Raw genomic sequence first — 23,540 nt, 5'->3', positions numbered from 1 at the left:
CTAAGTTGTAAACATAAACAAGCTTTGCTAAAATATGGCCTTACAAGATCTTTATCTGCTTTCCAACTATTCCTTTATCCATTATCCTTAAGCTTTAGTGGTAACAACGGAGTTACTAACATTTATAGATATCACAAGCTACATTCAATATATAGGTTTTTAAATCCCTTATTAGTGAATTAAACATAAGAGAGATCAAGTAAAAAATTTTTTTATTTTTTTTCAATATATGACCTGTTTTTTAAATTTCCCTCGTTCAGGCCATCTAATGATACATTAAACTGCTAATGTGAATAAAAATGGATTCTTTATTAACTGTATATGTGTGTTTAAAGTGGTCATTTAGGCTACCTTATCTTTCAAAAACATCAGCAGGATGACAGCAGGAGGAAATAACACTAGTATTGAAATGTTGAGAGTATAAATTAACAAGGAAGTACTGTGCATCTGGGACAACAGGCATACTCTAAGCAAATGTAGGCCATTCATGTTAAACACTAAAATGTTTACTTGTCCATGAATAAGTCAAAGTGTTTTACCACAAAATCTTACCTTTTACGTTTTAAACTCACAAGTTGGTTATTCTGAACCAACGTAACAATAAACTGGACAATCTAAAAGGAAAATATAAACAAAAAAATTTCCATCGCAGACTCTTAATTAGTCCATATTACAAATCTTACAAAATTAATTCAAATACTACATGCTAAGTCACATAATTTCTCACATATTAACATATCTGTAATCTGAGTGCATCTTACAATTGATATCTAAAGAAATTTAACAGTTTCCAAGCAGAAGGATAACCTATGATGACAGCTGCAGCTACCTGTAATACCAAGATGCTTAAGACATTCACCTACCTACCTACCTACCTCCATCCATCCATCCATCCATCCATCCATCCATCTAACCACCCACCCACCTACCCATTTATCTATCCAATATTCAATTCAGTTATTTGTTTTGGTGATAAGTACTAAGCATGCCTGGATACAGATCCCAACTTTCTACTTAAAATTCTTTCAAGATTATGATGGGGGAAAAAAAAGTGACTGGAACATTTTTCTTGCACTGGGTAATAAAATTAGAGGCAAAAGAAACTGCCAGCTCTTTCAGAATAGAGCATAAAATTTTCAAGGTAGAAAACGCTTATTGGTTGATTCTAGAAAAATTATTGCTTAATACAAAATATTGCCATGAAATATCTAATTATACAGCAACAGAAATAAACCCCAAATACAGTTAGAGGTTATCCAAAAATAAATTCACAATTTAAAAGGTGGAATACATATGCTTTTTTCTTTAAAGTTAGAATACATATGTTTTCAAATAAACAACGTAAAGATTTTGTTTTAGATGGTTTTCCTCTTAAATATCCAAGACACACACACTGCCAATCAAAAGAAGCTGGTTTAATCTTCTGAGTTGGATTAAATCTAAAAGGAAAAAAACTACTAAACAAATCAAGACAGGTAAACAATATTTCACATTTTATGACAATGTTTCTTAAAGTGCAGTCCATGGGCGCCTGTGTGGGTCAGTTGATTGAGCTTCTGAATCTTGATTTTGGCTCAGGTCATGATCTTATGGTTTGTGGGACTGAGCCCTGTCTCAGACTCTGCAAGAACAGGGCAGAGCCTACTTGGGATTCTCTCTCTCTCCCCCTCTGCCTCTCCCCAGCTCACATGCACACTCTCTCAAAATAAATAAATAAAGTTAAAAAAAAAAAAAAAAAGAAAAAAAAAGTGTGGTCCATGGACCAGCAGTATTAGACAAATTCTCAGCCCCACTCCAGAATTGCTGAATCTGAAATTCTGAGGATGGGGTCCAACAATGTATGTTTAGCAAGTCCTCCAGGTGACACTGACGTGATTGTAGTGTGCTTGGCTTGGGGTGTGCTTTGAAATTTACTGTCAATTTCCCAAAGGAGCTAAAAAGATGAGAATCACATGGTGAACTATGAAAAGCAGTACATTACTGACAGGCTATAAATAAAAGCCAAAAGTGAGTGGAGGACTATTTAGACTCTTTGCAAGGAAGTTCTCTATAAGTTTTGTAAAATGTAATTACATGACTAAAATACAGAATTGTCAATTAGAAATGTGCATGGCTTTAATATTGTGTGCTCACCCCCAAAGGGGGATACTAAGTAGTATTCCTTAGAATCAAAATGAACTTTTCCACGGAGAAAAATATAGACATTTTATTTTATTTTATTTTTTAAATTTTAACGTTTTTATTTACTTTTGAGACAGGGAGAGACAGAGCATGAACAGGGGAGGGTCAGAGAGAGGGAGACACAGAATCCGAAACAGGCTCCAGGCTCTGAGCTGTCAGCACAGAGCCCGACGCGGGACTCGAACACACAGACCGCGAGATCATGACCTGAGCCGAAGTCGGCCGCTTAACCGACTGAGCCACCCAGGCACCCCAAATATAGACATTTTAAATGAAGAATTAGATAGCATTAGAGTCTATGAAAAGGAAGTTAGTCACTAACCTTATTCAAAAGAAAATGTTGACTGATAGCTGATGAGAAGACAACTTAAATTTAAGCTTAAAGGTATCAATGAAATAATTTGACCTCAATTGTTTTTAATTTATAAATAAGTATTACAGAAAAATTCTAAAAACATTAGTGGTTGAATTCATAAGATCATGAATCACTGGCTAAATTTCTTCTGAAATTTGTTCATCTTAGTTCTCTCATGACAATTCTTTTAATTTTTTTTAATGTTTATTTATTTTTGAGACAGAGAGAGACAGAGTATGAACGGGGGAGGGTCAGAGAAAGAGGGAGACACAGAATCTGAAACAGGCTCCAGGCTCTGAGCTGTCAGCACAGAGCCCAACACGGGGCTCGAACTCACGGACCATGAGATCATGACCTGAGCCGAAGTCGGATGCTTAACCGACTGAGCCACCCAGGTGCCCTTCTCATGACAATTCTGCATCACGTTGTACAAAGCTTGTTTGCTGAAGTCATCTAACATTTACAGTATTTACAGCCTCTAACTTTTGGACCTGGCAAGTTCTACAACCAGTACTATTTTCCTGTCCTGTAACAGGCACCTATACCAGTAACTCACATATACTATTCCAATTGAGCCAAGACAAAAGAGTAAATGGCAAACTTATGAACCAACTCCAGCATTATGAAAACTCCCTAGTTCCACCAAACCACAAATATTCAAACTCAGATTTGAGCAGACAGAATGTCAACTTTCATGACATTTTACCAACTATCTTTGTATTTTACCAACTATTTTTGACTTTAAGGGAAAAAAAAAGCTATGTAGTATTATAAGCTAATATTTAACTAAAACATTATTTTCTGAGAAAAATTAAGATATTTTAAAAAATAAAATACAGGTTAGGATATATCTATCATTTTAAATCAGGTATTCTTAACAAGGCTGCATGCTGGAATTACCTTTAGGGAAGCTTTGAAAATATATGCACTCAGACTAAACACTTACAACTGAATTCAACATTCAACCGTTCACTTGCATACTGATTGGAAAAAAACAAAAAGGAAAACCTAGTATATCTATTTTGACTACAGGCCAAAGGCTGCAACCATTCGTCTCTGTTCTAAGCTTGCTTCACTAGACCCAGATCCAGTCAGTCATAACTCTATTTTTAGCTAAAGACCTCCCACCCTTCCTTCCCCCACCCAAAACCTGTTGCTTAAACTTCAGAGTCTAGTTTACTCATGAGCAAAAAATAGCTGCCTTAATTACTTTTATGTTTCAACTCTTATTAACATATGAAAGCTGATATGAAAAGACTACACCACAAGGACACAATGCAACAGAGAGATTTTTCAGTTCTCCCAGTAATTTTCAGCTCAGATACTAAAATCCAGAATTTATTTTATAACACACTACATTAACTGCTTTTCTACAGAAACTAATAATGGTATACACTGATAATTCATTTTTTTGAACTCATATTCTGGTTAACTGATTTGAAAATTTTAGTCATTTGTCTTTCAAGATCACATCCATACCTTTTTAAGTAAAAAATAGTAAAAACAAAAATAACGAACCCACACAGTAAGGCTATCTTTCATAGTAAAAAATGTTAAGAAATTTGTAACATATTATGTTCCCCAAAATAAAGTATCTCTAAAATTGTTATATCAGGCTATAAAGCTAATAAGACTTTAGTTGAGAATATGGAACAACCATATTAAGCTAGTAAGAAGTGTTTCTTGTTAAAATGAAAATATAACACAATTTAATTTGTTTGACTTCAGAGTTTCACTACTCTATATGCACCCAATATATAAAAAATTAAAATCAATCACTGACTATTCAACACACTTTTTTAGGTTACAAATGGTACACAAATTAAACAAAGGCAGATTATAGTCATGGTGGAAAAAAGCTTACCTTTCGAATAACTTGTTGCTGTTGTGCATGTTTTGCTCGTAATTCTGACACCTCCTTCCAAAGGGACTCATTCTCACTACATCATTTATTAAGAAACAACAACAAAAAAAATTTCAGAAAGCCAGACATGAAGATATTAAGAATACCAGTGAACTTTGGGGCACCTGGGTGGCTCAGTCAGTTAAGCGTCCAACTTCAGTTCAGGTCATGATCTCACGGTTCGTGGGTTTGAGCCCCACGTTGGGCTCTGTGCTGACAATCTGCTTCAGATTCTGGATCCCCCTTCTCTCTCTGCCCCTCCCCTGCTCACACTTTGTCTCTGTCTCTCTCTCAAAAATAAATAAACATTAAAAATTAAAAAAAAAAAAAGGATATCAGTGAACTTTTACTATTATTTTTGAGACTAGAAAAATGTTGGCTCGATTACATAAAATAACAACTATCTTGACACAGCTGCAGAATCATCCTTTCATAACTATAGTATATTCTACTGTTGGCAATATAAACACAAAAATGTAAGAGTCATGCCTGCATCCATATAGTAGTAGGCAATTTACTTCTCTGACAATGTGGTTCATTACTTCTTATTTAAAAAATAAAACAACCTTTCAACTGTGGCTACCAAGTGAATTTAGGACTTGTGCTTAGAAAAGAATTTTTTTTTAATTTTTTTTTAATGTTTATTTATTTTTGAGAGACCGACAGAGAGCGTGCATGCACAAGCAGGGGAGGGGCAAAGAGAGGGAGACAGAGGATCCAAAGCTGGCTCCACACTGACAGCAGAGAGCCCAATGTGGGGCTCAAACTCACAGACTGTGAGATCATGACCTGAGCCGAAGTTGGACACCTAAATAACTGAACCTCCCATGCACCCTTAGAAAAGAATTCTCTTTTTTTTTTTAATTTTTTTAACGTTTATTTATTTTTGAGACAGAGAGAGACACAGCACGAACAGGGAAGGGTCAGAGAGAGAGGGAGACACAGATTCTGAAACAGGCTCCAGGCTCTGAGCTGTCAGCACAGAGCCCGATGCGGGACTTGAACTCAGACCCGCGAGATCATGACCTGAGCTGAAGTCGGACACATAACTGACTGAGCCACCCAGGCGCCCCAGAAAAGAATTCTTAAAAGAAGTGACATTTACCCAGCACTTCCTATGCTCTAAGCATTATGCTAAGCATTTTATGTGTATTTCTTAAACTTCTCTAAAATCAGTCAAGAAAGGAATTATTAACTCTTTTATAGAAGAGGACACTGAGACTCAAGAATTGAGAGGCCTTGCCTAAAATCACACAGGTAATTTATTATAGTAAATGTTGAAGCCGATCTAAGTCTATCAGATTCTAAAACTGTCTATCTTAAAATCTGTTTCAAACACAAGCACAGAAACACTAAAACAAGTTTTTTTAAAGCATGTCTAAATATATGACAAATCAATAACTTGCCTAGTAGTAACTTCATTTCCTTCACTGACTACTTTTATTAAACATGCAACTATTAAATGTTAGCAGCAATGATAACACTGAGAAGGCATGAAAGATAATCTACCTATTAAACGCTCTCATTTTTGCTCTTGTTAATTTCCATAATATCCATCTTCCTCAAGCCAAACTATTACAAAAGGGACTGGATTTACACATAGAGGGTACTGAAAACGAAACTTTCTTTAATACTTAATGAATAACTAGAGTACTTTTTATGACTCAGATATTTAAATTTTAAACACATTTTTTAAAATGTTTATTTTTGAGAGAGAGAGAGAGAGAGAGAGAGAAAACATGAAAGGGGGAGAGGCAGAGAGAAGGAGACACAGAATCCGAAGCACGTTCCAGACTCTGAGTTGTCAGCACAGAGCACGACATGGGGCTCAAACTCACAAACCACGAGATCATGACCTGAGCAAAGTCAGATGCTCAACTGATGAGCTACCCAGGTGCCCCGGACTCAAATATTTAAAGATACTATCATCTATTTGCCTACTAAAACATAAATAGAAGAATGGTTACCTCTAAAACTTATAGGATGAATCTAGGATCATTCCTTAAGAGCTAAACCTGAGATTCAAGGAATTGGGTCAAAAGGTACCTCAGCAGACACAAAACACATATAATAAACTGGGATGATTAAATAATAGATGCAAAATGGGACAGCTTAAAATTAAGGCTTATTCAAAAAAGGGAATCATATCCAAGGTTACTCTTTTAATGAAGATACGTGAGTTAAGACAGCTGAACTAATCCCACACTTGAAATGGGAGAGAATACATAAAACTTAAATTACTCTCAAGACCTTGGCACCTATTAGGATAAGAGAAAAAATCTTAACTACTTACTAAGAAGTAAGAAGTAAGTACATCTATTCTACATATAAGTTGTTACTGTGGCAAATAATGGTGCCAAAAATTGTAATAAAGCAAAAGCATGTTTCGGTAGATAAAAGATTCAAATAACACTTTACCACGTCTATGTAAAATAAATAACAAGTAGGCCAAGTCTCATGTGTCCTTTTTCCCTATTTTTTGTCCTATTTTTTCCTAAGAGATGGGCCACACAGAAAAGTCTTATGAAACCACCATAAAAAAAAAAAGGATGAGTAACACATGTAGAATTTTTTATGCTTTGTGTGCCCTCATGTGTATGAACATCATAAGAAATCTAACTTAAGTAGAATCATATTTCCTACAACAATTTAAAGATCTACTATTTCATCAGTGAGATTCGTGCATCATGTTGTTTTTAACTGCCCTAAATTCTTTTGATCACCATTAAGAAAATATAATATTGAGGTAAAGTCAAGAGCTATAAATCAAAATTAAAGGGAACCAATACTTACAGAAAAATGACCTTTTATCTTGGTTTCAACAATGTGATCTAAGTACTTAAAGCACTAACCTCCAACCCCCAACACACAAATATAAACACCAGCCCCTATATTAAGATTATATTTGGAAATAATACTTTACCTTTTTAATTCAGAAAGCCTGGACTCAATAGTTTCCTGTTTTATTTGAACCTTCTGAGCACTACTTATAATTTTTGTTAAATCTTCCTGACGAATCTTATTTTCTTCTGGTTTTGAAGATGAAACCTTTTGAAAACAAATTCAGGAAATCAAGTACTAAACACCATATTCGTAATTCAAAGTTTCCCTATTATAAGTGAGTTTTGTAGCCCATTCAGGAAATTAGATTTAGTTCCAAAACGCTCAGGTTAGGACGCTATAAAAAGAATAAAATTCATAGCTTTGCAAAGAGAAAGAATAAGAAATAATCAATCTGTTTTTTGTTTTTTTAAACGTGGAAAAGTTTCTAAGAACAGGAACAACTTAGGGGCATTTTTTTTTTGGTTCCATTTCGCCAAACTCACTGTAATTTCCTCAAGCCTCTTTATTATCACATTCCATGTTTAATTAAATTTATGCAGTAACAGCTGCACACTAGCCCATTTTCTTTCATGGTCCATTAGCTCTTTTCTCCCCTCTCTTTTGTGGATTTAGTAAAATATTTTATTTCAGCAAAAGATACCATTCATTTAAAAATGTATTATTAAATGCTTACTATAATGCAAGCGACTTATTCTGGACATTGGATATTTAGCAGTGAATTAAAGAAAAAGCCCTCCAGAGAGTGGACATTCTAGCAGGAGCTTACATTTTTAAGCTAAATTAGAAGGAGTGAACCATCCCAATATGGATGATTCCTCAATCCTCAGAATGTAAAGATTTTCCTTCCCTCTAGAAGGTATTTGAAGACTAAGCCCTCAGGACAGTTGACTGCAGAGAAAAAATACAAAATAGAGTGAAATAATGAAAGCTTTATTAATCTAAGTCATCCCAACAAGGAACACCTGTGTATTTCTGTACATTCTTAATTTCAACAGGTGAAATATTAAGTCTTGGCCAAAGATGCTACATGGTAATGCCCGAAATAAATCACATTAACGATAGCTCACCTTCCTTTTAATGTTCTCCAACAAGTCATCCTGGCCTTGTTTGAAGTAAGGGTGCTGAAATTCAACAGGACCATCTCTTTCCTGCTTTACAATTCCAGAGTCAATATGTACAACTTTACGGAAACCATCTGAAAAAGAGTAAAAATTTCGATTACTAAAATAGACCAAAGTAAAAGATTTCCTTTTTGCTTATCAACCTAATGGGAAAAAATGGTTTAATCCATTGATGACAGTGTTCCAAATAAACTGCTATCCATACTCACACATATTCAGTTGCCTCACAAAGCTTGCCATGTTATTGTGCTTAAAATATTTGGGAAGAATTTCTTTTGCAAATCTTTGTTCATCCAAAACCAGAAAACTTTGGCCATTCTGAAAAACAACACAAAAAGTCAATTAGTTGAAGTCCTAAGAGGTGATACATATGAATCCCAAAACTGGGCAGTCCTTCTATGACACTTTCAGATCAATATTTTATTCCTATTAACAGCAACAAGAAACAAACTGTAATTAAGTGCCAAACTGTAATTAAGCTTTTTAATGTCAACCTCAGAAGTTTAATAAGAGTATGTCTCAAACCAAAAGCTGTATCATACACTATGGTAAAATATTAGAGAAGAATTTCCCTTAAATCAGAAACAAGAAATACTATACGTAGCCAACATAATTATTTAACATTATTTTAAAGCCAATGTAATTAGACAAAAACAGGTAAAATTTAAGAGGAAGTCATATTTTATTGTTATCTGCAACAGACATATCTTTGCACAATCAACTGAAAAACTGTAAAAGAATTCAGTAAGATATCTGGTTACTAATTAATATTTAAAGTCACTAGTGTTCTGGCATACCAAAAAAATAATTTGAAACTTACAATACTGTAATCAAAACAGTATGATACTGTCATAAACACAGAAAGACAGATCAATCGAATACAGAGCCCCCAAATACACCCTTACATATAAAGCCCAAGAGTTTTTACAAGAGCATCAAGACCATTCAATGGGAAAAGGACAGTTTTCAACAAATGATGCTGGGAAAACTGGATACTCACATCAAAAGAACAAAGTTTACCTTACGCCATATGCAAAGATTAACTCAAAATGGATCAAAGACCTAAACATAAGAAATAGAACTATAAAAATTATATATGTGTGTGTGTGTGTGTATACAAATTTTTTTTAAAGCAGGTTCCATCCCCAGCACATAATCCAAAGTTGGGCTTGAACTCACAAACCTGAGCTCAAGACCTGAGCTGAGATAAAGAGTCAGAAGATGCTTAGCTGACTGGGCCACTCAGGCACCCCTAAAATTATAAAAATCTTAGAAGAAAACTTAAGGGAAAAAGCTTTATTTGGATTTGGCAATGATTTCTTGGTCAACACCAAAAGCACAGGCAGCAAAAGCAAAAACCGACTAACAAGCCTACCTCAAATTAAAAACTTTTGTGCAAAGAACACCATCAATAGAGTGAAAAGGCAACCAACAGAATCAGAGAAAATATTTGCAAGCTGTGTATCTGATAAGGGGTTAATATCTATAATAAAGAACTTCTACAACTCAACAACAAAAAGAAAACAACCCGATCAGAAATGGGCAAAGGACTTGAGTAGGTATTTTCCAAAAAAGATAAACAAATGGCCAATAAACAAAAAGGTGTCTAACATCACTAATCATTAAGGAAATAAAAACCAAAACCACAATCACCACTTTACAATATTAGGATGGCAATTATTTTTAAAAACACCAAATAAACAGAAAATAAATGCTAGAGGATGTGGAGAAACTGGAAACCTTTACACACTGCTGGTGGAAATGTAAAACATAGTAGAGCTGCTATGGAAAACAGTATGGTAGTTCCTCAAAAAATTAAACACAGAATTACTACATGATCCTACCATTCTACTATGTATCCAGAAGAATGGGGCAGATACTTAGACAGATATTTGTATACCCATGTTCATAGTAGCATTATTGCAAAAGTCAAAAGGTAGAAGCAACCTGAGGGACCAGGGTGGCTCAGTTAAGTGATTTCAGCTTCAGTCACCATCGTGAGTTTGAGCCCCGGACTGGGCTCTGTGCTGACAGCTCAGAGCCTGGAACTTCTTTGGATTCTGTGTCTCCCTCTCTCTCTGCCCCTCCCCTGCTTGCACTCTCTCTCTCTCAAAAATAAACAAACATTGAAAAAAATAAAAGTAGAAACAACCCAAATGTCCACTGACGGATAAATGGACAAACAAAATGTGGTATATACACACAGTATTATTCAGCCTTAAAAAAAGGAAGAAAATTCTGACAGGTGTTACAACATGGATGAACTTTAAAGACCTGCTACATAAAATAAACTAGGCATGAAAGGACAAATATTGTACTATTCTAATTATATGAGATATCTAGAATAGTCTAATTTATAGAGACAAAATGGTTATTAGGGGCTAAGAAGAGGGAGGATTTGGAGTTATTGTCTAAGGTACAAAGTTTCAGTTTGGAAGGTTGAAAAACATTCTGGAGACCGATGGAAGCAATGGCTGCATAACACTGTAAATGTACCTAATGCCACTGAACTGTATACTTAAAAATGGGTAAAATGGTTAATTTTATGTTAGGTACATTTTACCATAACAATTTAAAACTAAAATAGAATAAAGAAATCAATAATAGAAAGATTCCAATAGAAAAAAGTCACATACCTAAAAATAAGTCTTAAAAATATACACAATGTTTATGAGAACATTAAACTACAGAGGGACAAAAACTGTAAAGCTGTCAATTCTCTCTAATTAACCAATACATTAAATTCTCAATTAAGAAGAAAATTTTGGAGACGAGGTGAAAACATGCTAACACAACCAAATATTAGGTACTGAAGTTCACTTGTAAAATAATTATGTAACAATAGGCAAGAAAATACTAAAAACAATGAGAAGAGAGATGTTAACCTTACCCTATAAAGGTGAAAGGATTAGTGTTTACGAGAGTTTTGTACTAAAGAAGAGACAGTCAAAAAGAAAAAATGGACTAGAGAGAACAGAAGCATAAGCAAATCTATTTGAGAATTATATTTACAATATATTATATTATATAATAATATGTACTAACATATAATAATGAATATAATTATATGTGTAATAAGTACAAGTAGCATTCATATCAGGGGGAAAATCTGGAGAAAAAAGGATGATTTCATAAACTTTCCATTTGGAAAGAAAAAAACAAAAGCTCAATGCTAACTCACTGCTCAATGCTAACTCAAAGCTCACAACCATGCTTTTGGGCATATGAAGTAAACGTAGAAGCCACAGTGGTAAATAATTTATAATTTATTCATGGAAACTGCTAGCTGCCAACCCTATTCCCAAATTTCTCTAACTCCTTTTGATTTTTGTTATTTTAAAGCTAAAATAGTATATTTTTAAGATGTACAACATGATTTAATATATTTATACACACAGAGAAAGGACTACTATAGTCAAGCTAACATCTACATCAAGCTAAAAAGCTTCTGCACGGCAAAGAAAACAAAATAAAAAGAGAACCTAATGGAATAAGAGAAAAAAATTGTAAGCAATATATGTGATAAGGGATTAATATTCCAAATATGTAAGGAACACATTCAATTCAACAGCCAAAAAAGAAAAAGACACAAACAGATTAAAAAAGAACCCAAATACACATTTTCCCAAAGATACAGAAATGGCCGTCAGGTGTATAAAAAGGTGATCAACATCACTAACCATCAGGGAAATGAAAACCAAAACCACAATGAAGTACTACTTCATATCTGGTAGGATGGCAATTATTAAAAAAAAAAAAAAAAGTAAGTGTTGGTGAGGATGTGAAGAAAAGGGAACTTTCATATACTGTTTGTGGTAATGTGAATCAGTATAACCATTATGAAAACACCATGAAGTTTCCTCAAAAAAATAAAAAATAGAACTACCACATGATGCAACTACCCCTTTCCTAGGTATACACCCAAAGGAAATGAAATCAGTATCTCAAAGCATTATCTGTGCTCCCATGTTTACTGCAGCATTATTTACAATAGACAAGATACGGAAACAACCTAAGTGTCCCTTAATGGAAGAATGGATAAAGAAACTGATACACACAACACACACAGAGGAACACTATTTACCCTTAAAAACAAAGAGATCCATCTGGAAAAACACAAATGATCCTCTACTTTGTTATGAACAGAATCACAATTTTGTCTGATTTGCAACCACATTTCTCAGTCCCCCTTACTTACAAAAAGAGGCAGCCAAATATACCCCTGGCAATTAAGATATAAATAGAATGGACTCAGTGGGGCTTCCAGAAAAGGTTCTAAAAGGGGAAAGATTCAAAGTGTCAAACCCCTATATCCCATATCCCTGCTTGGAACTTGAAGCTAATGACTAAAAGCTTCAGCAACCCTGAGGTAGAGAAACTAAGTATGGGTGAAGACCAGAATGTGACTGGGTATCCTCAGACTTAAAAGGAAAATGCATCTCTATTCTGTTTAAACCACTGTTTGAATTTCTACTATTTGTGTCTGAAACTAAACCTAACTATTAAGAGAGTTAGAAAAAATTCAATAAAGTTGAAAATTAACATAAAAATATTTTAGATACTTATTACAGTTAATTGCATTAATTAAAAATTTATAAAAAATCAGTAAGATGAAAAATCCAACGTAAAATTTAGAAGAGGCCCAATCTCATTATAATTGTGTAGCAAAACAAATAATGATTTCCTCTTATTAGACTGGCAAAATTTGAAAAATTTTTTTTAATGTTTATTTATTTTTGACAGAGAGAAAGAGAAAGAGCACTAGCAGGGGAAGGGCAGAGAGAGAGGGAAACACAGACTCTAAAGCAGGCTCCAGGCTCTGAGCTATCAGCACAGAGCCTGATGGGTGCTTGAACCCACAAACCGAGAAATCATGACCTGAGCTGAAGTTGGACGCTTAACCAGCTGAGTAGATTGGCAAAATTTTTAAAGTTTGATGATAATCAGAATTGGTTATTAGGTAATAACTATTAAAATTAAAAATGCATGCTTTTTCCTATCTAAAAAAACTTTACCTTCCTGCCCTCTCAATCTATTCACCCCATTTGTCTTTTCCTTCACTGTAAAACTTAAATTTATTTCAAAGCCCCCTTCTCCAATTTAGTACTATCTACTTACTCCTGCTAAAAACTGGTTTCATTCTCCCTCACTCTACTCAAACTATTTTTTTTCTAAAATGTCAAATGCCAAATTCAATGCCTTCTTTTCAGTCCTGATCTTCCCACACCTCTTTGTGGCATTTCATTTGGCACTACTGACAATCTCCTCCTTAAATACTCTACTCTTTTGACTTTGAAACTAAATACTATTAGGTCTACCCTCTCTCATGTTTCCTTTCAATTTTCTTCACCTATCAAAGGTAGTGTGTTTTTTAGGTTTCTATCCTTGATCATGATACGTTTTACACTCTTTTCCTAGGCAATGTACTGACTTTATTAAATATGATGTTTTATTATAAATGATCACATCTATAGCTCTGCCCCATCTCAAACTTCACACTTGGATTTTTCAACTGTTAACATTTCTGCATAATGTTCTTTAATTCACCATGTTCTCAACCTACTGTCTATATCAAATCCATCTTCCTAACTCACCAAAATCAACTTTTTTCCTGTATCCTCCTTCCTGGCAATTGACTGAGAGGGGAAAGGGTCATAAGTATGACATTAACAACAAAAAGATAAATTAAAAACTCTCAATTTTAACAGCTAGTTAACTTAAGGGAAAAATATAAAAAACATTTCTTTTAAAAATAAGAAAAAGTGATCTGTGATCACTGCTTCTATTTGACATGCTGAGGTCTTACCAACACAAAAAAGACAAAAATTGGAGGTATAAAGCTCTGAAAGGAAGAACAAAACTATCATTCACAGATTCATGGATGTACACTTAAAAGACCCACATGAGTAAAATGATTAGCCCACTGGTTTATCTATCAACATACAAATGTTATTTGTATTTCTAACTACCAGCAACAGCCAGAATGTACTTTTAACTAAAGAATACCACATACGACATCTTTTTTTTTTTTTTAATGTTTATTCATTTTTAAGAGACAGAGAGAGTGTAAGCGGGATTGGGGCAGAGAGAGAGGGAGACACAGAATCTGAAGCAGACTCCAGGCTCCGAGCTGTCAGCACAAAGCCTGATGTGGGGCTCAAACTCATTAACCATGAGATCATGACCAGAGCCGAAGTCAGACTCTTAACCAACTGAGCCACCCAGGCGCCCCTCCACTTACAATGTCTTAACATACCTACGAAGAATATCTAACAAAGATGTGCAAGACCCAATTACCAAAAAATAAAGAACTTTATTTTTTTTTATTTAAAAACTTTTTTTTAATGTTTATTTATTTTGAGAGAGAACATGTGCGCGAGCAAGGGAGGGGCAGAGAGAGGGAGACAGAGAATCCCAAGCAGGCTTCACACTGTCAAGGCGGAGCCGGACGTGGGGCTCAAGATCTCACAAACCGTGAAATCATGACCTGATGTGCAATCAAGAGTTGGATACTTAACTAACTGAGCCACCCAGGTGCCCAAAATACATAATTTTATTAAACAAAATGAATTTTAAAACATGTCTTGTTTATGGGAATATTCAATATCATAAAGACTTCCATTTTCCCTAATCTGATTTAGTTTCAATGCAATTCCAATTAAAATCCCAACAGATTTTCTTTGGTGGAACTTTAATTTAAAACACATACAGAAGAGGGGCACCTGGGTGACCCAGTTGGGTGAGCGTCCAACTTCGGCTCATGTCATGATCTCACAGTTCGTGGGTTCGAGCCCCGCATTGGGCTCTGTGCTGACAGCTCAGAGCCTGGAGCCTGCTTCGGATTCTGTGTCTCCTTCTATCTCTGTCCCTCCCCTACTTGTGCTCTGTCTCTCTCAAAAATAAATAAATGTAGGGGTGCCTGGGTGGCGCAGTCGGTTAAGCATCCGACTTCAGCCAGGTCACGATCTCGCGGTCCGTGAGTTCAAGCCCCGCGTCAGGCTCTGGGCTGATGGCTTGGAGCCTGGAGCCTGTTTTCCGATTCTGTGTCTCCCCCTCTCTCTGCCCCTCCCCCGTTCATGCTCTGTCTCTCTCTGTCCCAAAAATAAATTAAAAACGTTGAAAAAAAAAAATTTAAAAAAAAAATTAAATAAAATAAAAAAAATAAAAAATAAATAAATAAATGTAAAATATATATATATTAAAACACGTACAGAAGAACAAAGACCAGCAAGAGTCAAGGTACTCCTGAGGAATAAGCTGCCCTCCCAAAAGCAAGACAGTATAAAGCTACAGTAAGACATGCGATGAGGGAAGAAAAAAAAAAGTTCAATGGAATGGAATAGAGACCCTAGAAACAAAATCACAGTATCTACCTGTGATTAATTTTGCTATAAGACATAGGTAGCAATACACATCACCACAGAAAGAAGGAACTACTCAATGAAGGGGCTAGGACAACTGAGTATTTACATGGAAAACAATGAAACTGAATTCCTTACACCACTCACAAAAATCAATTCCAAGTGAATTAAAGACTTACACAAAATATGCAAACTTTTAAAACTTTCAGGAAAAAAAGAAGAGAAATAGAAAAGTATTTTTCTCTCCCTGAGGTAGAGGTAAGAAAAAACATCCAGAAGAAACAAAAAGCATGAACAAAAAAGATGAATATATTAAATTATACTAAAATTTAAAACTTGTACTCATCAAAAGATAAGCTTCAAACTAGGAGAAGATAGAAGCAACACATAAACCTCCAAAATGTATATACAGGATATACAAGGAATTTCTACAAATATTAAAAAATAAACTACCCAAAGGGCGGCTGGGTGGCTCAGACAGTTGAGCGTCCGACTTCGGCTCAGATCATGATCTCACGGTTTGTGGGTTTGAGCCCCGTGTCAGGCTCTGTGCTGACAGCTCAGAGCCTGGAGCCTGCTTCAGATTCTGTATCTCCTCTCTCTGCTCCTCCCCCACTCACCTCTCTGTCTCTCTCAAAAATAAATAAACATTAAAAAAAAAAAAAAAAAAGATAAGCCACCCAATAGAAAAATGGTCACATACTTCATAGAATAGGTAACACATATGGCCAATAAATATGAAAAGGTGTTTGAACATATTAGTAATCAGGGAAATATAAGTTAACACCTCATTGAGAGAACACTTTACATCTACTAGATCAGTAAAAAATTAAGAACAATGATAATATCAAGTTTTGAGGATGTGAATTAATGGAAAATCTCATGCATGGCTAAGTATAAGAGTGTTTAATCACTTTGGAAAACAATCTGAACTATCTTCAGGTCGAAGAGTTCATATCTTATTTTTGAGCAATTCCACTCTTCAACATAGGTACCTATATATACCTTAAAGAAATTCTTGCTTATACACACCAGGAGAGGTATATAAAAATACTCATAATAGCACTTGACACAGTTGACCATCTTCTCTATCTTGAACCATTTTTTTCCATTAACTACTATAACCTTACTCCCTTGTTTTTCTCCTATTGCACTGTTCCTTCTCAATCTCCTTTGCTAGCTTTTTCTTACTTTCCTGCCCTCTAAAAATCAGAATGGCCTGTCTTTTAGCTCCTTCCATCTCCATTTCTCTCCCTGGATGATCTCATCCAGTCCCATGGCTTTACCACTCACAAACTCCAATGCCAGTGTCTTATATTCAAACATCATATTCAACATTTCCACGTGGATGTCTTGGAGTGTAGAACTCATTCAGACTGTTCAAAAATATTCCTGTTTTCCTTCCTAGCACTGAACTTCCCTACCTCCTTTGAAATTAGGTGTAGTCATATGAATAAGTATGGTCAACAAAATGTAAGCTAAATTTTCAAGTAACACTAGTGTTCATTTGTAATATCAAAGTTAATACGGCCAAACAGAATCTCTACCTGCATTTCTCTGAATACTCTCCCATCTGAGCAAATGGTATCATTTATCTTCTTGTTTAGGCCAAATCTGAGTCATTCTTAATTCTTCTCTGTCTTTCCTGTACTCCAGACAATTTATTAGTAAATTCTGCTGCTTTACCTTTAAAGTAGATACCAAATCCAACAACTTCTCACATCTGCACCGCAAATACCCTAGTCTCAGCTACACTCTTTTCTTTTTTTTTCAGCTACACTATTTTCAATACCATAGTGGAAAACTGTGATAATCTACAAACTAGTTCCCTAGATTTCCAATCTTCTTACTACAGCCTTAAGGCCCTATACCATCTGTTCCTGCTACTTCTCTAACCTCAATCTCACATTCTCTAAAGATATTCTAATCACAGGGGCCTTCTCCAATCACATGAACATGCCATGTTCAAAGCCTTTACATCTGCCATTCTCTTTCGCCTGGCCTAATTGTTCAGGTGTCTGCTCAAACATCATGTCCTCAGAGAGGCTTTTCTCATCGATCTACCTAAAATGCCCACAAATCCCAGATAACTATGTGCTAGTTATCAGTTTATTGCTCCAAATTCATTTTTCATTGTCTGTTTTGCAACCGTGGGGCTGGGTCCCTTAAATATCTTTTTCTAGAAGGCATGGTGATAAGCTTTGTCAATAGAAGATACTAAAGAGATTATAAGAGGAGGGGGGTTCTCCTTCCTATTTCCTGGTTCCTCAACATTGGCAGGCTCCTACAGTGTAGGTAGGCACATCCTCCAGCACCTAGCTCTTGCAGTACAGAAGGTCAGCAGCAGAAGGCCAAAAGCTTCCCTCAGCTTTCTCTCTCCCTTCGATGGTTTCAAACCAGAGTATTTCTAGCAAGACATGTCCCCACGAATAGCTTTCAAGGGTGCTCTAGAACAAGGACTGATAAACCTTTTTTTAAAGGGTTAGACAGTAAATATTTTGGGCTTGCAGGTAATAATACCTTATAGACAATATGTAAATATATTGAGAATGGTTATGTTCCAATTAAACTTTATTTACAAAACAGATGACTGGACCATGGGCAATAGTTTGCAAACTGCTGCCTTAAAGGAGTATTTCTCCCACAAGTTCTGAAGGATGAGCTTCCAATAAGTTCCACTAAAGTGGCACCGGTGGTTTCTTTGCCATTAAGTGAGACATAGTCATATTCTTATAACTGCCAGCCCTATATTCTTTAGAGTGTTTACTCCAATTCCTCTGATATAGTTAGTAATTCTACATTTTCCCTGTTTAAAATATTTAAAAGTAATTCTTTCCTTCTTTTATACTATGTGACTTCTGTCTCCTACTTAGTCCTAACTGTTATCTCTCTTTAACCTTCTTTATTTCCTTCATGGTACTTACCACTAACTAAAATTATATTATCTGTGTTTGCTTACTTTTTAATTATCAGTGTCCTCCACTAGAATATAAGGTTTATAAAACCACTTTGTTCACTAGTGAATGAATTCCAAGTACCTAGCACACTGCTGGTCATAACATACTCATGATAAATATTTGTGAGTAACAAAGTAAATGAATCATTGGCCACAGTGAACCAAATTATCTTTTTAGAAGTTTAACTCTTGGATCCTATCAGATGAATGCCCCTTGCTTATATTTTTACGTGCTCTCCCTCTCTCATACAACCCTCCTTCACTCATACTCTGTGTATCTGTTTATGTCATTCCTTCAGTCTCCACTCTACAATTAGTAGATAACCTCTGAGTGCAAAAATTCCATCTTACTGCCATTTAAACCTGTGAGACTCAAACAATAGAACATAGAACTCTCCCAACACATTTCACAAGGGGAAGAAAGCCACTACTGACTGTGTAAGGTGGGAGAGATGGGTAGCTTCTTTTTAGGCTTTACCCATAAAGGTTGGCAAGCTTCCAAATAACAACAGTTGTTAGTGCTCAAATTGGTACTCATTTAAAAACATCCAAAATATTCTTAAATAATCTAATACTTTAAACCCATTAATCTAAAACATTTTTCAGAACAGAAATTTGTAACATTTTAAAAACAGTCCATAACTTTTTAATGTTCACCAGCCATTCCTTCTGAGTCTTTTGTTCACTCCCTTTTATGTATACAAATAGGAAATACTCATCAATGAATCTTTCAACTTTTCTGTAGATTCATCTAAAGTGGATTTTACTCCTATTCTGGCACACCTGTGGCTTTCTTGTTTTCAACTTAGTGTAATAATGCAATGGTTTCTGGGAAGCTCAAAACGATACCAAAACATCAGAATCTGGATGCTCAAATTAATTCAAAACAGCTAGAAAACAGGAGACTAATTCTGGTTTTGCTCCATTTTCCTCCTATTTCCTGATTTGTCTATACTGATTTGAGAGAGATGGAGAAGTAGAGAATGTCAAAGGGCACAGATGGGTATGAGGTCTCTAGCAGAAATCACTTCTTGGTCTTCTCAAACAATATGAACAGAGACAAAGGTAATAACACTAATAAAACAATGACTTCCAGTTCTTTCCTGCTTTTATAACTGCTTCACTTCGACATACACTATCAAATTTCAGTAACAGTAAAGACTGTTCCTCACTATCAATGGCAAGAACTTCCATCCAACTTCTACAACCTCTTGTCCCTGAATATCAAGTTTCTGCAGTTGCTTCCAAGTTAAACCTGTGCCTTCTGTTTAGGACTTGGTTACATTTAAAACAGCTTTAAGTTGCCCAACAGTACTATCTCTGTCCCTGATTCTGGCAATAGACTGCCTAGCAGAGCCAAAATAGCTATATAAAATTTTGAAGTTACAGAAAATGTTAAAAAAAGAAAAAAAGAAAAAAGAAACTTTCAAGGGGAGAATATGGGAAAAAAATATGTACAAATATCTTAAAGACACTCTGATCCAAAGACATTTCTATTATTTGAATCAATAACACATTTAGTATAATTTTGATTGCTCAGATTATATTTCTATAATTAATCATGATAATGGGGCATTTCATTTTTCATTTTTGTCATATTATAAGTTTCAAGAAAAACTAGCTCTAAGAGTAAGTCTTCAAGAATCTTAAGCCAAGCTTTTCAAACTGTAGTTGGTTAAGTTTTTCCTTGCCTTACTCTCAAGCTAGAGGAGTAAATTATTTTCCACAAGTTAAAAAAAAAAAAAATTGCATAAAAGATTTCCTGGTTTCCCAAACATCTGCTGCTTCTAAAAGGTCTTAATATGATTTTCACTCAGATAGTATAAATGCTAAATTACCTTGACAGAAATTCAGCAAAACACATTTGAAGGAAACCAGAAACAACCATAAATAGCAACTTTTAAAAGATAAGAGTAACTTATTTAGTTTTTTTCCATGTAACATCATTGTTTAATTAATGTTTTACCTTTCATTTCATTGTTAACACTGCTTTTGGAAAAGTCTATGGGAAAGTAATAGAGACAGACGTCCTAAGCAACTAAGCTAAGCTCTAGACAACATTAATCCAGAATTGTCCACTGACTTGTGAAAGGGTAACATTTTGATATAAACTAAATATTGTGCCAAGGTGTATTAAGGGAAGTGCTTCTGATGGAAGACTGATCTGAGAGGTCAAAAATCTATGTTAGAGTCCCATCTCCAATAATGGGCTAGCTTTGTAATTATGGATAAGAAATCTAACCTAAGCCTCAACCCTCATCTATATAATGATGAGGCTAAACTGGATTATCTCTAAGATTCTTTTCAGGCATAATTTTATTTTTATCATCCCTACCACTTCCATTACATATCCCAAAAGATTTCATTGATTCACCATTATTAAATACCTAATGTGTCCTTGGTACCAACACGGTCTCTGCCCTCAATGAATTTATATTTTAACTGTCCCATTATGTATAAGAAAATTAGTAAAACATAAGCTTAGACCTATGGGATAAATAAGAATTATTTTTTTTAATGACCATACAAGCCAAAAACGTATAATAAAGTCAGCTTGGGTGGGAGAGACTCTCAGTCCAATCTCTAATAAATACAAGGCTGAGTAACAGCAGTCTGTGCTGATCCATCCCTGTCAACTTTTAATCCTTCTGACTGATGAAAAGCATGAGACATCTGTTTATTTTTAAGTGTATGCTGGCGGCTGGCTTCCTTATTTTCACCTTTCTTTGTACAACTGTGCAAAATTCATCAAATACTTAACACACACCATCCAGCTGATGATACTGACCTTCAAAAAAATTAAGTCCTAGAAGGGGTATAAAGAAATGAACAAATGACAGTAATACAAGAAAGAATATGGAGTTAACACTAGTCAGAAACTCCCATGTACTCAACACACTGCTCCCTTTTAAAAGTAAGTAAAAGTGAGAGCTATAATAGGACAGGAATAGAAAACAGAGAAAGAAGGGAGGTAACATTTACTCAGCACTTAACAGGTGCCAGGCACTGTGAAGGTAGTTTTCACTTACTCTTCGGCAACCCTCTAAACAACTAAATACCCCCAACAGATAAGAAAAACCCACTCCGCTTCACAAAATGATTCCAACAGCCTGCGAGTGCATTCAAACGCAAATGCACTATTTATGTAATAATCATTCTGCTTAGAATCTTGTATTTGGAACTAGAAGGGTCTTGCATCACCCAGGCAACCCATTCATCTTAAGGACGATGAAACTTAGGCCAGACAAGATAAGGTGCTTGACTAAGGTCATTCCTGTTTAGTGGCGGAGTTGGGATCAAACCAATAGTCAAGGCATCATATCCCACTCTCCCAGTAACTGTTCAGCGAAATTTAGTGATTCATGTTAGCTTCTCACCAAGTTACTGAACACCTGTCTATTAGAGCACTTTTACTAAAATAATCACAAAAATCCGTTTATATATACAAATGGCTCAGAATTTCCAAAGAATGCTGTACCATTTTCTATACAAGATTTCGAAACCCAATGAGAAACAGTAACCTGCGTTTGAACATTTGCCTGTATCCCTCTGACTGCTCTCCTCATAAAGAACCCAGCGCCAAGCGGGGTGTATTTTTTAGTGAGGAGAATCGGGTCGCTGAGGTAAAGATTTCCTCAGACAAACCCTCGCGCCCAGGGCTGCGTGTGCCCTCAGCGATTCGTAACCCGCGAGCCCGGCGGGAGGACGGAGAATGAGTGTGCAGTAACGTGGCTCCGGCGCCCTCGGCTCCTCGGCCGCCTTCGCCCTGCCGGGCCGGTTCCGAACGCCGACGGGGCCGGACCGTTACGGGGCCTCCCGGGCCGCGGCGCGGGCCGCCCCTCCCCCACCGCGGCCTGAGCCAGCGGCGCCGGCCGGGACCCCCGCGGCTCCCCGCGCGAACAATACGAGGGGTCCCTCGCTAGGCTGACCGCCGGGGCCCGCGCCACCCCGCCACCCCGCGCCGCGGGCCGCGCAGAAGGCGTCGAGCCGCAGGCCGCGAGAGACAGCCCCACGGGAGGGAGAGAGAGGGGGAGAATGAGGGGAGGGAGAGAGAGAGAGAGAGAGAGAGAGAGAGACAAGGCGGTTAGTCAGGGGGTTCGGAGGCCGCCGTGCCCTCACCCCTACCTGGCTCCAGGTGATGAATTCGTTGGTATGGGTTTCCTCCACAAGCGTCCACAGCTTGCTGAGGAAAGCCGGCACGTTCGAACTCTGCTTCATTGTTAACCAGACGCAGGGATTCCAAATTCTACACCCGAACACGGCGGTGGCGGTGGCGGCAGCAGCGGCGGCGGTGGTGGTGGTGGTAGTGGTGGTGGCGGCGGCGGCGGCAGCTGCTGCTCCGGGAGAACGCCCACAACGCAGGCGCAGCAGCTCCCGGGCCCCGCCCCCCAGCCTCGCCAAGCGCGCAGCGAGGCGGGGAGGACCGACGGCCGCACATGACGGACAAGTCTCGCCGTTCGGCCCCTGCGCACTCGTCCCGCGCCGGTCCCGCTTCCGACCAATCCCAGGCGCGGACCACAGGACAAAGAAAAGCGATTGGGTGCTGCAGACGAGGAGGGGGTGGGAGCAGAAGGGGGCGCTGCCTTCTCATTCGCCTTTTATACAGTAGCCGTCACTGTAGCGGACCTTAGGCTTAGTGGACTGTGTTTGGTTGTTTCACGTGGAAACGGCTTTGGATTTCTGAGCTGTGGCTGGGAGGCTACAGAAAGTCCTCGGGGGTATTCAGCCATAAGTTTGGCAAGCAAAGTGTGGTTTGCGCCAGGCAGGAGGAAGTATAATAATTCACATGGGGAGGGGGGGCGGGGTAGGGAAGCAGCTT

The 23,540-nt window shown here is 36.8% G+C and overlaps 1 protein-coding gene across 8 annotated transcripts in view; it reads right to left on the bottom strand.

The window, feature by feature from the left end:
• Positions 1-23,039, bottom strand: part of HSF2 (heat shock transcription factor 2) — a 44,014-nt gene extending 20,975 nt beyond the window's left edge. For 6 of the 8 annotated variants that reach the window (XM_042987096.1, XM_042987095.1, XM_042987099.1 and 3 more), the window contains exons 1-6: positions 22,847-23,039; positions 8,614-8,722; positions 8,351-8,478; positions 7,363-7,487; positions 4,401-4,476; positions 553-614 (exon numbers count right to left, since the gene is read on the bottom strand). In XM_042987096.1, coding sequence (XP_042843030.1) covers positions 553-614; positions 4,401-4,476; positions 7,363-7,487; positions 8,351-8,478; positions 8,614-8,722; positions 22,847-22,939 — 593 coding nt within the window. In that variant the 5' untranslated portion in view covers positions 22,940-23,039. Of the gene's footprint in view, positions 1-552; positions 615-4,400; positions 4,477-7,362; positions 7,488-8,350; positions 8,479-8,613; positions 8,723-21,750; positions 21,842-22,242; positions 22,473-22,846 lie in introns of those variants that run through there. The other 2 variants (XM_007078675.3, XM_042987098.1) reach the window with 2 other exon arrangements.
• Between the last annotated feature and the right edge of the window lie 501 nt (positions 23,040-23,540).

This window comes from Panthera tigris, chromosome B2 (genome assembly GCF_018350195.1).
Source record: "Panthera tigris isolate Pti1 chromosome B2, P.tigris_Pti1_mat1.1, whole genome shotgun sequence".
Taxonomy (NCBI): Eukaryota; Metazoa; Chordata; class Mammalia; order Carnivora; family Felidae; genus Panthera; species Panthera tigris.
Note: the sequence above shows the minus strand (reverse complement) of the source record. Positions and strands in the feature narration are given on the sequence as shown.